Consider the following 19,526-nt stretch of genomic DNA (forward strand, 5'->3'; position numbering starts at 1 on the left):
TCATTAGTGCTTTTTAGCAATAAAATACTTTAAAATGAAGGTATGTACATTATTTTGTTAGACATTATGCTATTCCATACCTAATAGACTATAGCGTAGTATAAACATAACTTTTATAAACAGTGGGAAACAAATTCATTATGACTTGCTTTATTGCAGTAGTCTAGAATTGAATCTGCAGTTATCTCTGAGGTATGTTTATACAAAACTGTATGTACGTGAGGTGAACCACGATCTTTGAAAGGTAGGAAAAAAAATGAAAGAAATATACCAAAATGTGGGGGTAATTGAAGTAATGACATTGTGAGCAATTTCTCATGCCTTCTTTTTGGTTTGTTTTCTCTAATATTTTTGCAATTTTATGTAAATAAACATTTGTTTTTTACTTTTTTGAGACAGAGTCTCACTGTTGCCCAGGCTAGAGTGCAGTGGCATGATCACAGGTCACTGCATCCATGACCACCTCAGGCTCAGGTGATCCTCCTGCCTAAGCCTCCCAGGTAGCTGGGACTACAAGCGCATGCCACTACACCTGGCTAATTTTTATTTTTTGTACAGATGGAGTTTCGCTGTGTTGCCCAGGATGGTCTCAAACTCCTGGGCTGAAGCAATCTACCCGCCTCAGCCTCCCAAAGTGCTGGGATTACAGGCATGAGCCACCTTGCCTAGCCCATATTTAATTTTTATAGTGGAAAGACCATTGCTTAGTGTTCCCTTAGGCCCTTTTTATAGTATTATAGTTTCATGTACATTTTCTCTACATGTGACATCATCCTAATACTGGACATCTCCAAAGCACCCTTACTTTGTGGTTTATCACATTGTTCCCATTATTGGCTTCCAAAACTGGGCTAACTAAAGCTGAGCATATTTGTAGAATTCCTTTTTCATTCCCTTTCTTCTACAAATGCACCTTTTTCAACCTTAAGGCATGCTGAAATTTCCCTTCCATTGGTGGTAGGTGGTACTGCTTAACTTAAGGTTTCAGTTCTTTTCCAGAGATTATCGTAAGACTAGGTTGCCTTATGACCTCAGAGAAGCACTGAAACCAAATAAAAGAGCATACAGCCACTTTGTTGATAGGGGTCGAGTACTATCCTGTTACTTAGAGGAAGGTCTTAAAATAGTTTTGTTTTGTTTGAGACAGAGTCTCGCTTTGTAGCCCAGGCTGGAGTGCAGTGGTGCAATCTCGGCTCTGCAACCTTCTCCCAGTTCAAGCGGTTCTTCTGCTTCAGACTCCCAAATAGCTGTGATTACAGGCGCATGCCACCACTCCTGGCTAATTTTTTTGTATTTTTAGTAGAGATGGGATCTCACCATGTTGGCTAGGCTGGTCTTGAACTTCTGACTTCAGGCGAGCCACCTGCCTCGGCCTCCTAAAGTATTAGGATTACAGGTGTGAGCCACCACGCCCAGCCAGTTTTGCTTTCTTTTTTTTTTTTTTTAAGGTTTTGGAGGAATATGTATCAGTTCATTTTATTTGGGTATTCAATAATATCCTTGGTGATAATGCCGACTCTATGGCTTTTGACCCCAGAATTGACCCTGCTGCCACTGGTTGTAGCCCTGAGATTGATTTTTGTAGCCACGATTGTTTCCTCATCCTCTGAAGTTCTGGTTGTAGTTCCCTCTGTTGGGCATTCCACCTCTGTTGTAGTTCCCTTTGTTTAAATAACTACCACGGCCAGGAAGAACAGGAGCACGAGGGTATGGATAGCGGATTCCACCACCTCCACCTCCACCGCCACCGCCACCTCTCTGTGACACATTGCCCCTCCTATTATATCCGCCACGATTCCCAGGGGCTCCTCCTCTGAAATTTCCACCATGCATATTGAATCCTCCACATCCTCTATGGCCACCACCTCTGTTCAACTGATTCTTGCCACTCTTATTTTTATTGCTTTTCTTTGAGCCAGTGTTCTGTTTCTTTTCTGGTGGAAGAGCCTGTTTGCTTTCTTCCTTATATTGCTCCAAAAGCTTTTGGGCTGCTTCTTTGTGAAGTTCAACATAGGTTATTTCATCAAAGCACTCAGCTACCTCTGGGAGGGTAAAGTTTCCTTTCATTTTGAGGACCGCATGTTCTGGTAGGTCTTCCCCTCTACTTCTGCTTTCTTCTGTGTTCTTTGCTTATAGTCTGCATTTTTTGGGCAAACTACAACAGCTTTTCGCTGGAAGCCTGCAAACAGGCACATTTTTCTCTGGGCAACAGCAAACACATTTGTCTGATCCAGAATAAAATTTCGCTTCTTTCCAGCAGCAATCTTAATAAATTTCGCAAGACACTGTGGGGCTCTCTCCAACAATGTGTTCAGTTTTCCAGTATCTGCCATTTGCTTCTTAAAACCTGCCACCACCATTTTATCCGTAATAGTATTTGTTCCAAGAGTGTTGTATTTCCCTGGATTTTCTGCTGCATGCTTAGTAACCCAGGTAGTTTTTCCAGCTTCTGGCAAGCCAATCGTCATCACAACTTCACAATCTTTCTTCTCTTCAGGCCCTTTTGGTTCTCTAACTCGATCCTCTGAGGGGACATTCTGGATAAAAGTATACTCTTTAGGTATTAGAAAATACGGCTTTTCCTTCTGACCAAAATTAAGTTTAACTGCACCGTTATGGCAGAGAACATGCGGAAAGAGTGGCCATCCAGCAAGAACTTCTTTACTGATTTTGAAGACAGTGCCAAGATCCTGTCCATTCTTAGCATAGGAGAGTTCTACTTCGTCACTTTCAAAGTTAGCAAAACATGTAATCACATCATTGTCATCAAACTTTTCTCCATAATCTTCAGTCTCACAGTTGCATGTTTTTATTCCTTTTAGAGAATATCCGTAAGAAAATTCTTCTTCACCAAGTAACATTCCACTTGTAGTTAGTGACCAGCCAGTATGAACTTCATGTATGTCAATATCTTTTGTATATAAATGCCTTACTGGGATCTTCTCTGTAACCTTCATCTCAAAACACACTTTGCCTTTTACACACCATAAGACGCTCTTCCTCCAACCCAAAGAAAGGCGAAACTCTCCATTGTAAAGGAAGAAACACTGAGACGATCTCTTGATATTTTAAAATGCAGATCACAGTTATAAGTATCAAGACAAACCACTGTGTCATCGAAGTTTTCATCTTCTTCAACAGGTGGCTGAGGAGATTTGGCTCTGCCATACTTGTTCTCTTCAATGTACTCAAAATATCCACGGCCATGATCTTCTCCTGGTCTTTGAACACCTCTCTTTTTTATCTCCGCCTTTCTGTTCTGTTTTCCAGATACTCAGGAGACTGAGGCAGGAGAATCACTTGAACCCAGGAGGTGGAGGTTGCAGTGAGCCAGTAGTGCCACTGAACTCCAGCCTGGGGGACAGAGCAAAAATCCATCAAAAGAAAGAAGGGAAGGGGGAAGGGGGAAGGGAAAAGGGGGAAGGGAAGGGAAGGGGGAAGGGAGGGGAAAAAACAAAGGACAAGGGTCCAGTTTTGCTTTCTTTCAAGCCTGCACAGAAAAAGGTTAAGTTCTTATTTGTTTGTAAATTTATATTCCACCATAAAAAAAAAGAACTTGGCCAAGTGAGATTTGAGACCTACCCTAAGCCAACACGCACAGCACACACTACCTTATGTTGCACTGGGCTGAGACCTAGTCTCTAAACAGAAGAAATTCTTTACATACTTCTCGCGGCTTATGTTGTACATATCACTGAGAGCTTTGGTGGAAGATTACTGGAGACGGTATTTCAAAATGACAATAAAGTGTTTCTTACCAGTTTTGCTGGAAAACATCATTTTATTGTTTTGCGGTGTGTTGGCCTTGAGACCCTAACACCGGTGTTGTAGCCATGTGATCCTTATTTGTACAGCAGTATTATTTTTCCTGTCAATTTTTTATTTAACGTTTGGAGCCATCTTTGCTTCTTCTCTCTTTCTTCTAATGTTTAGTTGCAGACCATTATTCTTTCTTCATAATCTCTTTTACATTCCACCCTCTGCCCTTCCCACTATTATTATATTCTTTCACCCAGGCTGGAATGCAATAGCATGATCCCGGCTCACTGCAGCCTTCACCTTCTGGGCTTAAGCAATTCTCCTGCCTCAGCCTCAAGTAGCTGGGACTGCAGGCACGTACCACCATGCCCGGCTAATTTTTGTGTTTTTAGTAGAGACAGGGTTTCACCATGTTGGCCAGGCTGGTCTCCAGCTCCTGGCCTCCAGTGATCCATCTGCCTTGGCCTCCCAAAGTGCTGGGATTACAGGCGTGAGCCAACGCGCCCACTATTCTTAGGCTATTAATCTGTTGTCTCTTGATGAGCTTTTAAAAATCTATATCCTTTCCTCATAGGGCATTCTACACAACACCATCTGATTAGTCCGCTTAAAACCGCAGAAGCTTTATGCTATCCCTTTCAGCAAACTTAATTGAATTCCTGTTCAAGTGCAAACTCCCCTGCCTGCTCTTAGGGCTCTTCACGTTTTGACTCAGCTAACTTCCTCTCGATTATCTCATGTGAATCCCCTGATGAGCATTCTACTCCAGCCCTGGCAGTCTGTTCATGCCAAAGAAGTGCCTTGGGCCTTCTCTCCTTGGGTCTTTTTTTATGCCTTTCCCCTAGCAGATGCTTGTCTGAATTCTTTGCATTCTTCAAGTTCCTATGTAACTTTTCCTGGCTACTAAAGCCTGAAGTGATCTTTGTAGTCTGAAATTCTGCAGTAAATAATGATGTGTATTTGATTCTGTAAATATTACATTAAATATTAAGTACTGTAAATGTTAGAGTTACATAAAGTTTAAAGTTCCTAGATGTATGAAATTTCTATATCCTGCATTTCTGACAGGTAGTCATTTAATCTTTCCTCACCCGTCACCCTGGAGCACAGCACTTCCCAAGACAACACATTGACCCATTTAGTAAAACCTTGACTCCATTTGTCATTTTGTCCTAGTGTTTCTTTTTTCTTTTTCTTTTCTTTTCTTTTTTTTTGAGACAGGATCTTGCTTTGTCACTCATGCTGGAGTGCGGTGGTGCAAACACGGTTCACTGCAGTCTCAACTTCCTGGACTCAAGCGATCCTCCCGCATCAGCCTCCTGAGTAGTTGGGACCACAGGCATGCACCACCATGCCTAGCTAATTGTTTGTTTATTTTTTGTAGAGATGAGGTCTCACCATATTGTCCAGGCTGTGTTTTTTTGTTTTTCGTTTTTGTAGATAGGATCTCCCTTTTTCACCCAGGGTGGTGTGCAGTAGTGCGATCATGGATCATGGCTCATTGCAGCGTCAACCTCTTGGGCTCAAGAGATCCTCCTGCATAGCTGAGACTACATGCCACCACGCCTGGTTAATTTTTGTATTTTTTGTAGAGAAAGGGTTTCATCATGTTGTCCAGGCTAGTATTGAACTTCTGGATCCCTTACAAAATTCTGGGATTACAGAAGTGAGCCACTCAGCCTGATGTCAGACTTCTGATTTTTGAAGTAATACAGAATAAGACTTTGTTTTATAAGAACTCTAAAAATCTTTGACAATAGCCTTCATGTCTCCTGAAATCATTTCTACTCCAGGTGAAACCTGTTCCTGTTACATTTCTTGTATGCTTTGTTTTCCAATTCCTCTTCCTGTTTTGATAATGGTTCTGTCCTGTCCAGTGTCCCTCTTAAATTTTGGTCCCAGCAATGAAACATACGCCAGTGCAGGTTACAGAGAGACTATTCTTTCTATGCTCTGGAGACTATGAAAATGGGTGTAACCTAAATTGCCCATATATCTTTAGCAGTCATACTGTTGGCTAAGGTTTAAATAGTAAAACTCTAGCTTTCTTCCATGGAACCACTGTTATCCACCCTGTCTTGCTTTTTATCTTGTGAACACTAAATCTCATGACTGACCGAGTTGTCCTCTCTTTGTTGGCTGCTGAGAAACTCAGCCAGACTTGACATCTACCTCTCTGTTAAGCCTTTAAAACCTTGTATTCACTAACCTACCCTGACTTCATTTATTCCCTCTCTTATCTTTCCTTTGCATTCTACCCAATTTAATAGCTTTCCCTATGAAGCTTATTGTATGTTTATATTCTTTTTTTTTTTTTTTTTTGAGGCAGAGTTTTGCTCTTGTTGCCCAGGCTGGAGTGCAATGGTGCGATCTCAGCTCACTGCAACCTCTGCCTCCCAGGTTCAAGTGATTCTCCTGCCTTGGCCTCCTAAGTAGCTGGGATTACAGGCATGTGCCACCACACCCTGCTAATTTTGGATTTTTAGTAGAAATGGGGTTTCTCCATGTTTGTCAAGCTGATCTCGAACTCCAGACCTCAAGCGATCTGCCTGCCTTGTCCTCCCAAAGTGCTGGGATTACAGGCAGTGAGCCACCACACTCAGCCAAGTTCTTTTTTTTAAATAGTGGAATATAAACTTACAAACAAATAAGAACTTAACCTTTTTCTGTGTAATTGTAAACTCTTTTGTTTATATTTCATCAGCATATACTCCTCTCTCCTCAAAAAACAAATCATGGTGCCAGTATATTTGAAGTCATTAGCATTGCCTCTACTGCCTAAAATTTCATTTTTTTCAGTGCTTAGTAAATATACTCCAAGTATGTAATCGTATCACAGAATGTGTGCATTTAAAATATATAAAGCCTGGCATTTAAAATATCTATACACAGTCTTTGTAAACCTCATCTGTGTGGCTGCATGATATTTCACAGATTGATGGTCCATGGTTTACTTGCAAATTCATTTTGGATGTTTTTATTGTTTTTAGTTTGGTTATAGATAATGCTGCAATAAACATCTTTTTGTGTAAAACTTCTTCCGTTTTTACGTTGTTCTTAGGTTTTTAAAAATGTATAATTATATTAAAAATATAGTAACTGTATGTCTGAAGTTTTTGATTTAACTCAGTTTTTTTATTGAAGTGATGAATTTATATTTTACATTATGAAAAAGTAGGTCCTATGGTATGAAGACTTGTGAGAGAGCTTTAGATAAGATTGCATCCTATGATAATATGTAAGTAAGCGCAGTGAAATTTAACACTCCCTTTTGTCTTTCCACAGCTGGATAGAACTTACACTGGCTTGCAGACTCTTGGAGCAGAGACGGTAGGTTTTTCTCCTACAGTATTATCTTATTATCTGGGAATGAGTAGGATGGAAACTGATCTTCATTTTTTGTTTTGTTTTATTTTGAGACGGTGTCTTCGTTCTGTCGCCCAGGCTGGAGTGCAGTGGCATGATCTTGGCTCACTGCAACCTCTGCCTCCCAGGTTCAGGTGATTCTCCTACCTCAGCCTCCTGAGTAGCTGGGACTACAGGCACGCACCACCATGCCCAGCTAATTTTTATATTTTTAGTAGAGATCGGGATTCTCCATGTTGGCCAGGCTGGTCTTGAACTCCTGACCCCTGATGATGTGCCTACCTCGTCCTCCCAAAGTGCTGAAATTAAAGGTGTAGCCACTGCACCTGGCCGATCATTTATAATTAGGGCAAAAAATTAGTGTTAGTTTTTTTTAAGTTTGTCTTTCTGTGTTAGTCCATTCTCAGACTGCTCTAAAGAACTACTGAAGACTGGGTAATCTATGAAGAAAAGAGGTTTAATTGACTCAGAGTTCCACAGGCTTACTAGGAAACATGGGTTGGAGGCCTCAGGAAACTTAAAATCACAGTGGAAGGGCGAAGGGGAAGTGAACACCTTCTCATGGCAACAGGAGAGAGAGTGCGAAGAGGGAAGTTCCACACACTTTTCAACCATCAGATCTCGTGAGAACTCACTCACTAATATGAGAACAGCAGAGGGGAAATAGGCCCCGTGATTTGATCACCTCCCACCAGGCTGTTCCTCCGATATGGGAGAGGGGGTGGGATTACAGTTTGAGTTGAGATTTGAGTGGGGGCACAGCCAAACTCTATCACTTCTCTACCCCATTTTTTGTTTCTTCTCTTTTTTTTTTTTTTCTGAGACCGAATGTCACTCTGTTGCCAGGCTGGAGTGCAGTGGCATAATCTCGGCTCACTACAACCTCTGCCTCCCAGGTTCACGCGATTCTCCTGCCTCAGCCTCCTGAGTAGCTCGGGACTACAGGCGCACACTGTTACGCCCAGCTAATTTTTGTATTTTTAGTTTCACCCTATCAGTCAGGCAGCTCTTGAACTCCTGACCTCAGGCAGTCCACCCACCTTGGCCTCCCAAAGTGCTGGGATTACAGGAGTGAGCCACTGTGCCTGACCTTCTCATTTCTTTTCTTTTTCTAATTGAGAAACTCTGTCACCCAGCTTGGAGTACATAATATAATCATGGCTCACTGCAACCTTGAATTCCTAGATTCCAGCGATTCTCGTACCTCAGCCTCCGAATAGCTAGGACTACAGCCCTGCACTACCATGCCCAGCTAATTTTTAAATTTGTTATAGAGACAGTGTCTCACTATGCTCACAGGCTGGTCTCAAACTCCTGGCTTCAAGCAGTCCTCTCACCTCAGCCTCCCAAAGCACCAGGATTATAAGCATGAGCCACTGCACCTAGCCTTGGTTCATGTATTTTTTAAAAATTGTGGTTAAAAACCATGTAACACAAAATTTACCATCGTACCCACTTTTCAGTGCACAGTCTAATGGTATTAAGTGCATTCATATTGTTGTGCAGCCATGACCATAGTCCATCTTTAGATGGACTATGTTTTCATCTTGCAGAGCTGAAACTCTGTACCCATTAAACAATGACTACCCACTCCTAACCCCTCCCCGCCCAGCCCTGGCAACTGCTGGTCTACTTTCTGTATCTATGGATGTGACTACTCTAGAATACCTCGTATAAATGGAATCATATAGTATGTGTCTTTTTGTGATTGCCTTATTTCACGTTGCATAATGTCCTCAAATTTCATCCATGTTGAGGCATATGTCGGAATTTCCTTCCTTTTTTAAATAATTTATTTTCGTTTATTTATTTTTGAGAAAGGGTCTTGCTCTGTCATCCAGGCTGGAGTGCAGTGATGCAATCATGGCTGACTGCATCTTTGAACTCCCAGGGTCAAGTAATCTGTCCTCAGCCTGTCAAGTAGCTGGGACTATAGGCATATGCCGCCATGACCAGCTAATTTATTTACTTATTTTTTGTAGAGACAGGGTCTCACTGTGATGTCCAGGCTTGTCTTGAGCTCCTGGGCTCAAGCCATCCTCCTGCCTTGGCCTCCCAAAGTGTTGGGATTATAGGCATGAGCCACTGTGCCCAGCCCCTCTTCCTTTTTTAGGCTGAATAGTATTGCATTGTATGTATGTACCACATTTTATTTATCTGTTCATCTGCTGATGGATGCTTGAGTTGCTATCACCTTTTGGCTATTTGTTAATAGTGCTGCTATGAACGTGGGTGTACAGGTGTCTATTAAAATCTTTGTTTTCAGTTCTTTTGAGTATATACCCAGAAATGGAATGGGCTAGATGATATGGTCATTGCATTTTTAGGTCACTGCTGTATTTTTCATGGCAGCTGTACCATTTTACACTCCCACCAACAGTGCACTGGCGTTCCAGCTTCTCTGCATCGTCACCGGCATTTGTTAACTTTCTTTTGTTTTTAATTTATAGTAGTCATTCTCATGGTTGTGTTGTGATATCTTATGGTTTTGACCTGTGTTTCTGTAATCATTAGTGATACTGAGGATCCCTTCCTGTGCTTCTTGGCCATGTGTTTATCTTCTTTGGAGAAATGTCTATTCAAAGACATTTTTTAATTAGGTGGTTTGGTTTTTGTAGTTGCGGAGTCACGGGAGTTATTCATATATTCTGGATAGTAACCCCTTACCAGATAGATGAATTGCAAGTATTTATGTCCATTCCACGATATATTTTTGCCTTTTCACTGTGTTGTGTCCTTTGATGCACAGAAGTTTTAAGTTTGATATAGTCCCATTCGTCTGTTTTTTCTTTTGTTGCCTGTGCTTTTGGTGTCATATCCAAGAAACCATTACCAAATTCAGTGTCATGAAGCTTTTCCCCTTGTATTTTCTTCTAAGAGTTTTATTTTAGCTTTTATGCTTTGGTCTTTGATCCATTCTGAGTTCATTTTGATACGTAGTGTAAAGTAAGGTTTCAGGTGCATTATTTTGCATGTGAATATCCAGTTTTCTTCTTAGCACCATTTGCTGAAAATACTGTCTTTTCCCCCACTGAATGGTCTTGGAACCCTTGTCAAAGATCATCTGACCATGTATGTAAGGATTTAATCTATTCCACTGCTCTGTATGTCTTTTTTTATTCCATTGCTCTATATGTCTGTTTTTATGCCAGCAGCATACTATTTTGATTACTATAGCTTTGTAATAAATTTTGAAATCAGGAGTCTGGGACCTCCAACTTTATTGTTTACCTTCTTCCCCATTTTTTGTATTCGTGATATAATGTCAGCAATTGCTGTTTAATCAGAGTTTGCCAATTAAATCTTACTCCGTCTAGAGAAATCTGCTGTGTTATATCAGAAGGTGCTTACTGAGCACTGAACCAGGTGCTGAGAATACAGAAGTGAACAAGGTAGCTTCTTCCCTCAAAGAGTCATATTCTTAGTGGCATTGAAAATGGGGAGGGCAGAGAGTAAACACAAAAGCAAAAAAAATTAATTCAGTAGCCGGGGGGTAAGGAAGTTGCTTATCCTTGGGTGGTTAGGGACAGTCTCTCTGAGAAGGTGATGCTTATGCTTGGGTGGTTAGGGATCATCTCTCTGAGAAGGTGATGCTTATGCTTGGGTGGTTAGGGATCGTCTCTCTGAGAAGGTGATGCTTATGCTTGGGTGGTTAGGGACAGTCTCTCTGAGAAGTTGGTGCTTCATTGAGACCTACTGCTGAGAAAGGCAGCCATGCAAAGATTTGGAGGAATAGTGTTCTAAGGAGTAGGAACAGCATAATGAAAATGCCCCAGTTTTGTGATTCATTTTACTGAGATTTGCATGCCAAGCCAGATTAGATTTTTGCTGAGGTATGTATCTGTTAAGACAGATTAGATGACCTTCTAGGATAAATACTTTAGTTCTTCAGATTGAAATTGCCTTTGAAGTGTGGTTAGAAATTACCCCTCACATCCCTGAGATCACATTCTTGGACAGGACTTGAGCTTTCTGTGACATTGATGATGGACTCATGAGCCCGATTGTTGCCCAATTGTCTAGGTAGTGGATGTTGAACTCCATCGCCATTCTCTCGGAGAAGACTATGTATATCCTCAGTCCTCGGAGTCTGACATCTCTGATGCACCTCCATCTTTGCCTTTGACCATTCCAGCCCCAGTGAAAGCTTCTTCACCAATAAAGCAGGCACATGAGCCAATACCCGATACCTCCGTGGAGAAAGGTAATTCAGCATTTTTCCTTACATAGAGTTGTTGTGAGGCATTCCTTTCCCATTTGCTGCTTTCGGAGACCTATAGTATATGGAAAATAACTTTGCCATAAGTAGACATGCTGTCTCTACTGCACAGCTCTGTTATGAAAGCCACATCTCCACTCCTGTCAAAAATATTTCTCCATGAAGTTCTACTGACATTTTATAAAATGTAAAAATCACTAAAAACATTAATTTTCTTTTTGTTGTTGTTTGTTTGTTTGTTTTTGAGACGGGAGTCTCACTCTGTTGCCCAGGCTGGAGTGCAGTGGCGCAGTCTCACCTCACTGTAACCTCCACCTCCCTGGTTCAAGTAATTCTCCCTCCTCAGCCTCCCTAGTAGCTGGGATTACAGGCACCCACCACCTCGCCCGGCTACTTTATTTATATATATATATATATATATATATATATATATATATATTATTCACCTGGATACAGGTGGGCTAAGGCCAAAATGGGCATTAGCCAATTTTTGTATTTTTAGTAGAGATGGGATTACAGGCGCCCACCACCACACCTGGCTAATTTTTGTATTTTTAGTAGAGACGGGTTTTCACGATGTTGGTCAGGCGCATCTTGAACTCCTGAGCTCAGGTGATCTACCTGCCTCGGCCTCCCAAAGTGCTGGGATTACAGGCATGAGTCACTGCACCTGGCCTAGAACATTAGATAATTTTATCACTTGATGATTATAATGGTTCCTTCTAATGTATTACAGGACAACTTTATAGTTCAGCTTCTGATTGTGTGAGCAAGAAACTTGAATATTAATTATCTGATCTTAAAGTAAAAGATTCTTCACCAACAATGTATTTTGGCCATGCAATTTTTAAATTTAACAAATATATAAGTGTATAAATACATATTTAAATGTTCACATATATAAGCATAAAAGATATAAAATTGAATGTTTTATTTCTAAGCCTATATTTTAATGTGATTTTAGTATTTTAGTTCTTTTATAAAATCGCAACTTTATTTCTCTTTAGATTTCAGTTGCATCTTCTCTGTGGGCATTTAATAAGATAGGAGAGGGGCCGGCAACAGTGGCTCACGCCTGTAATCCCAGCACTTTGGGAGGCCTAGATGGGCGGATCACCTGAGGTCAGGAGTTGCAGAGCGACCTGGCCAACATGACGAAATCCCATGAATACTAAAAATAGAAAATGTAGCCAGGTGTGGTGGTGCACGCCTGTAATCCCAGCTACTCGATAGGCTGAGAGGCACGAGAATAGCTTGAACCCGGGAGGAGGAGGTTGCACAGTGAGCTGAGATTGCACCACTGCACTCTAGCCTGGGCAAGAAGAGCAAAACAATGTCTCTAAGTAAGTAAATAAGATAGGGTATCATTAGATTAAGGGAATGCTTTCTGAGATTTTTTTTCTTCTGTAAACTGTTTTTCAGTTTATATGTTAAAAAACGGAGGAACATAACATAACTTGTGTTCTTTTTATGTTATATGTTATGGTTTATAGTTAATATGTTTGCAAGTTTCTTTTAAAAAGCACTTTAAATGTGATTCTAAGCATATACATTTTTCACCAAAAAGAAGTATGGAGGGATGATGGATTGTATTTATTTTGCTACCAGTACATGTTTTAAAATGGGTGTTGAAATAAGGCATTTTTCTTCTTTCCCACAATGGTAAGGTTTTGTTATTTCAAAGCGATTGATGATGACTTGCCATTTGTCTGTTTCATCTCAAGCAGGATTCCCAGCTAGCACTGAAGCTGAACGACACACTTCGTTTTATTCTTTGCCGTCTTCATTGGAAAGAACACCCACCAAAATGACAACATCCCAGAAAGTTACCTTTTGTTCTCATGGCAATTCAGCTTTCCAGCCAATAGCATCAAGCTGCAAAATTGTGCCACAAAGTCAGGTTCCTAATCCTGAGTCACCTGGAAAGTCCTTCCAGCCCATCACCATGAGCTGCAAGATTGTCTCAGGTATGCAGATGTGTTGCAGGTATGGTATATGTGGAGTTGACTGGATGTTAAAATTATTGGAACAACAAAACAAAATACTCAAAATACTGTGGCTTTTTTTCTCTTAAGTTCTTCTAAGCAGTGTTTGTGTAACAAGGGAAGTTTATCACTGTTGATTGCCAAAGCTGTCACAAGGCAAAAACAAAGTTCATTCATAGAGAAATTATTTTTGAATGGAGGCAGTACATGAAACTCAAATGGTTAAATTTTTGTCTCCTGGAATCAGCACAGGTAAAATGTTTGCTGGGTTATATGGCTGAAACTAAGGTGTCGGAATCGTGTTTGGGAATTAGATATATGGAAGCTACAGTGACTACTAATAGAAAAAATTTAGAGGCCTTTGGCATGGAGTTAAGCTTTTAGGGTTGGAACTGGTTGGGAATTGAAATGCTTTATTCTCTCTCTAACCACACTAGAAAATTGTTCATTTCTATTGTCAGTAGGTAGTTCTGAGTCATCTTTTTCACTAAGGATGGATTGTCCTTTGCCTTGTGACAGTTTCACATTATGCTAAGTAAAATTTAGTAGGAATATATACTTTATGGTTTTGGCTGTTCCACCTCAGAACAAAATATGTTTGTTAAAAGGCAATTGAAAATATTGAGGAAGTATGAGGACTTCCGTACAATCTTAAATGAAAGTAGGGGAAAAGGAATGTTTGGTTTTATAAGTAGACAGCTAAGCAAAATTATGATCCGAATCTTTGAAACTGATGAGAGATAAATAATTGGTAGACAATTTTTTTTTTTCTTGAGACCAAGTTTCACTGATGTCACCCAGGCTAGAGTGCAATGGTGCGATCTCGGCTCACTGCAACCTTTGCCTCCAGAGTTCAAGCGATTCTTCTGCCTCAGCCTCTCAAGTAGCTGGGACTACCACCACTCGTGGCTAATTTTTGTATTTTTTGTAGAGATGGGGTTTCACCATGTTGGCCAGTCTGGTCTTGAACTCCTGATTTCAGGGGCTTCACCCACCTCGGCCTCCCAAAGTGCTGAGAATACAGACGTGAGCCACTGTGCCCAGCCGTTGGTAGGCAGTTTTTCCTACCAGGTAGAAAAATTTTGGAACTTGCTACTTCAGAGATGGAATAGGCCGAACATATAAATTGGTTTGAAGTTTAGAGAAATTCATGGATGACAAGTTTGATCAATAAAAGACAGTAGAGAATGTTTAACTGTCAGTAACTTTTGAGAATATTTTACGGGAACACGAATCTTTCTGGATTATGACTGCAACATAGTATTGACAGAGACTTTTGCTCTGGGTAGGTAAATTTCATATTTTCCTATTCAAAATAAATTGCAAAACAAGACACCAGGTTCTTAAATCTAGCTATTTACTTACTAAATTTCTCCCTAAATTTAGTGTCTTCACGTGTAACCAGTACTATATAACAGCCTGCCTTTGGTGTTAAAAGGTTTATTGTATCAAGATTCAGGAGTTTAAAAAAAAAAAAAAGGTTCAGCAGTTTCCCACTGCTGTGTAAAGTACTGCTTTTTGAACTTTAATGTACATACCAGGAGATCTAGTTAAAGTTCAGATTTATGTTCAGTAGGTCAAGGATGGGACCATAAAGTCTGTTTCTTAACAATTTCCTCAACAGTGCTGATGCTGTTGGTCCATGGATAAGGATGCAGAGTGTGAAACATACGTCTTCTGCCTCCCTTATACCTCTGTTGCTGCTCAGTACTGGAAACATGTAGTTCCATTTTATTTTCCCAATTTGTTCCAGTGGCACTGACCTTCCTTGTCCTGGACATCTTCTTGCATGAGTTGAATATGTATATTTTATTTCTATTCCCTCTCTTTAATTAATAAGGTTCCCCAATATCAACTCCAAGCCCATCACCATTGCCTCGAACCCCGACTTCCACTCCAGTCCATGTGAAGCAAGGCGCTGCCGGCTCTGTTATTAGTAATCCTTATGTTATCATGGACAAGCAGCCTGGTCAGGTTATTGGAGCCACCACTCCAGGTACAGGTGTGTATCAGATCAATATTTGTACAATCCAAAAGGTTTGATCTTTTATTAAAAACAGAGTCCTATCATGACTTAGTAGCCATGTAACTGGAGAGTGCGAGAACAGGGAATACATAAAAGTAAAGCCAGCACTGTTCCTCTTAGGGGAGGTTTACTCTGTAAAAGTTTCATTTTTTAGAATTTACTTGAGTTTTCTTTTAATTTCTAAAAATTCAAAATAAGCCATAATTAATTTCCTTAAAAGAATAGTTGATTTTGTTTTCATTTGGAAGACTTACTACCTCTTCCAAATGAAGCTTTTGCTAACTTTGTGGACCACATACATTTCTCCCCAGTGAAATAAAAAATTGATATTTACTTTTCTTCAGGGAAGACCCATTCTGCTGTGGGAGGGGAAATTCAAACCTGCAGTTTTAAAGAGAACTCATAGGAAGAAGTCATCCTTGGGTTCACCATGTTTGTCACTATAATCCCATGCAACTATATCATGCTTTTTAGGTTTGTTCGAATGCTTTCCCTAACATTATTTTATTTATTCCCTTCATTTAACTTGTATTTATTTATTATTAATTTATTAATTTATTTTTTGAGACAGAGTCTTGCTGTTTCACCCAAGCTGGAGTGCAGTGGCATGATCTCGGCTCACTGCAACTTCTGCCTCCCGGGTTCAAGCAGTTCTCCTGCCTCAGCCTCCCATGTGGCTGGAATTACAGGCATATGCCACCACACCTGGCTAATTTTTTTTATTTTTACCAGAGATGGGGTTTCACCATTTGGCCAGGCTGGTCTCAACTCCTGACCTCAGGTGATCCACCCACCTCAACCTCCCAAAGTGCTGAGATTATAGATGGGAGCCACTGTGCCCACCCCCATTCAACCTGTGTTTAATCACACACTCCTAACTATAAACTTCCCTGTAGCTTTCACTTCTAATTAAGAGAAATAGAAGATAAATGAAATAAAAGTGTTAATTATAAGATGAGCCTGATTTTTTTTTGTTGTTTAACCTATTGTAATTAACATACGAATGTATGTTGGACTTTTCCAAGCAGTTTTTTTTGGAAAGGCTAAACTTTAATAATGACTATAATTGTGGAGTGCCCTTAAAAATTACTATGTTCAGGGCTTACTCAGTAACCTTTCAAACATACTTAGGGATTCCAAATAGGTGTTATTTCATGACATTTCGTTTTAGGAATCAGCCAGAAGTCTCTGGAGGCAAGGCTGGTAAATGGACTAGATGATTAAATACTATTTGGGTCTTGACTTGTTGTCTATATATAACATGACTAAATTTTTTCAGGCTCTAAAGGCAGTTGTACAAATGGAGTCTAAAATGTTTAATGTTGGCTGGGCGCAGTGGCTCACGCCTGTAATCTCAGCACTTTGGGAGGCCGAGGCAGGCAGATCACAAGGTCAGGAGTTTGAGACCATCCTAGCCAATATGGTGAAACCCCGTCTCTACTAAAAATACAAAAATTAGCCCAGTGTGGTGGTGCGTGCCTGTAGTCCCAGCTATTTGGGAGGCTGAGGCAGAAGAATCGCTTAAACCCGGGAGGCAGAGGTTGCAGTGAGCTGAGATCGTACCACTGCACTCCAGCTTGGGCGACAGAGCAAAACTCTGTCTCAAAAAAAAATTTAGCTGTGCGTGGTCGTGTGTACCTGAAGCCCCAGCTACTGGGGAGGCTGAGGTGGGAGAATCACTTGAACCTGGTAGGTGGAGGTTGCAGTGAGCTGAGATCGTGCCACTGCACTCCAGCCTGGGCGACAGAGGGAGACGTCATCTCAGAAAAGGAAAAAAATGTTTAATGTTGGCAGCATTTGGAATAGGTATAACTTCCTGGTGAAACTACTTTGAAGGAGCTAGCAGAATGCATATTCTGGCACATTTGTTAAACAATCAATATCACGATAGAGTGTCTTTTATGGCATAAGGATTAGAATATACAAGATACACTTACTTATTCTTCTGCATATCCTTACCAGCTTATCCTTCTTCAGGTTGAGCATGAGATCAGCTTCACAGGGATGGGTCCTTAAGGGTTTTTTTCCATACTAGTTTTAGCCTTAAAAGTAAGTTTTCAACCCTTAAAAAATGAAAAATAAATAGTGGGAAAGAGGGGAGGATGGTGGAAATTCTTTAAAATTACATTTTGTAAATTTTACCTTGTTTATATTTTAATTGTGCCTTGCTTATCAGGAAGTCCTACAAACAAGATCTCCACGGCTTCTCAGGTCTCCCAAGGAACAAGTTCCCCTGTTCCTAAAATTCATGGAAGTAGTTTTGTAACATCTGCTGTCAAGGTAACACTCTTACTATATTATTACACTTTGCTAGCTTCTTTTTGTTTTCATTTTTTAAAAACAATTTTTTTAAAATAGAGATGGGGTCTCCCCCTGTATGAGACAGGCTATATTGAACTCCTGGCCTCAAGAGATCCTCCCACGTTGCCTACCAGGGTCCTGGGATTACAGGCATGAGTTGCACCCAGCCACTTTGCTGGTTTCTGAACAAAGTATGTTCGGCCTTAGCAAGAATGTGTCTGTTGATGATACAAATTTCATGTAGTAGAATCTTCAAGCTGTTAAGCATCTAGAAGATCATCTACTCCAGACTTTATTACCTCACTTGGATCTCTTCATAGTGTCAAAAATGCTTCACAACACTTGTGTCAAATAGTCACCCAGTATCAATTTGAAAACTTACTGATAAGATTATTTATTTACTTATTTATTTGGATAGTTTGTTAAAGATATTTCCTTATAAAAATATTCATCTCACCTCTTCCCTTTCGGACATCTCTTTCTCTCACAACAGAGAGCTGCTCTCCTCTCTCCTTTTTGCCTATTAAACTTCGGCTCCTTTACCCATAAAATAAATAAATAAATAAAAATAAAAATATTAATCTGACAACACGTTCTTATCTTTTCCGTATATGCACCACCAAGAAGTAAATATACAAATGGCTCCCAACTTACAGTGGTCCAACTTAAGATTTTTCGACTTTACCCTGGTGCAAAAGCAATGTGCATTTAGTGAGCCCTCCACTTACAGTGGGGTTACATCTAGATAAATCCACCATATGGTGAAAATGTGGGAAGTCAAAAATGGACTTCTGGCCTGTGATGTTTTCACCTTATGATGGGTTTATCCAGATGTAACCCTATCCTACACCAGGGAGCATCAGTATTTTCCTTTTCCATGTGCTAACCTTTTAGTTATTTGAAAATAATGCTTACCTCCAGAGTCTCTCCCCTGCTCCCCTTTTTCTGGGTAAGCAGTCCTTCGGAATTTAAAACTCTAAATATCATCTGACCTGTTCCAGTCAAATGACTGGTGCCTAACACAGCATTTCTTTTATTTAGATACTAATGACGATATTGAATAATCTCCTGGTCCAAGGAGAGGTTGTTCTCTAAATTCTGTGCAGTGTGTTAGCACTTCATATGAATGTCTGAATTATAATAATCTTGAAAGTTGTAACTCTGCTGGTTTAATTTTTATTGTTTGTTGGTGATCATTTTACTATACAGTCAAGAAATGTTCTTTGTTTCTTGATGCTGTAACTGAATTTTGACAGTTTGCCTCTGAGATTTGTATTTTGTATTGAGAATTAAAGACAAACTACAGAAGTATTGAATGTTGAGTTTTGTTGTCTTTGCCTATGCCAATTATTCACATTCTTTTTGTTTTTTAAGTTTGTATTGAAAATTTTTCCTTTGTATTCTAGGTGTTCATTGAGTAAATTTTATATATCAAGTTGTGGGTACTATTAAGAGAGAGTATATAGTGAAACATTGCAGCTGCCTGTTTCTTTATTGATTTAGTACCTAGGCTCCAGGGATATAAAATAAACTAAATACAGTCCCTGTCCTTTAATGGTTTACCAACTATCGGGACAACCAGTGAAGTCAACCAAATATTAGGGATGGTAGGTTAGAAGTCTTTCCAGCATACAACAGTACACAGATGAGTAGATTCTTACCAAGTTACAGCTTTTCTTTGTATTTGGTTTCTAAAACAATATTAAAATGCAGGTGTAGAGGCTTGGAAGACCCCAAGGAGTTTTAGGTTTTTTCGTCTTTTGTTTCTTTATGTTGCTAGAGAATGTCACAGGTCTGTATTAATTGTAAGTGACTAGATTATCTGAACTCACCCATTTATGCTAATTGTAAACTATATATTTTTACACAC

The 19,526-nt window shown here is 40.0% G+C and overlaps 2 protein-coding genes across 3 annotated transcripts in view; one reads left to right on the top strand and one right to left on the bottom strand.

The window, feature by feature from the left end:
* Positions 1-19,526, top strand: part of YEATS2 (YEATS domain containing 2) — a 104,979-nt gene that overhangs the window by 41,010 nt on the left and 44,443 nt on the right. The window contains exons 9-13 of one of the 2 annotated variants that reach the window (XM_021674494.2): positions 7,045-7,089; positions 11,149-11,329; positions 13,072-13,311; positions 15,170-15,331; positions 17,532-17,635. In XM_021674494.2, the coding sequence (XP_021530169.1) occupies positions 7,045-7,089; positions 11,149-11,329; positions 13,072-13,311; positions 15,170-15,331; positions 17,532-17,635 (732 nt within the window). Of the gene's footprint in view, positions 1-7,044; positions 7,090-11,148; positions 11,330-13,068; positions 13,312-15,169; positions 15,332-17,531; positions 17,636-19,526 lie in introns of both variants that reach the window. The other variant, XM_021674493.2, reaches the window with a different exon arrangement.
* LOC105721043 (heterogeneous nuclear ribonucleoprotein U-like) lies at positions 1,455-5,247 on the bottom strand. The gene is given in 4 exon segments (XM_064367319.1): positions 1,455-2,096; positions 2,099-2,980; positions 2,983-3,259; positions 5,158-5,247. Coding segments are annotated over 4 exon segments (1,746 nt in total). The 3' UTR covers positions 1,455-1,599.

Source organism: Aotus nancymaae, unplaced genomic scaffold (genome assembly GCF_030222135.1).
Source record: "Aotus nancymaae isolate 86718 unplaced genomic scaffold, 86718_ANA_hifiasm-v0.15.2.pri h1tg000067l, whole genome shotgun sequence".
Lineage (NCBI taxonomy): Eukaryota > Metazoa > Chordata > Mammalia > Primates > Aotidae > Aotus > Aotus nancymaae.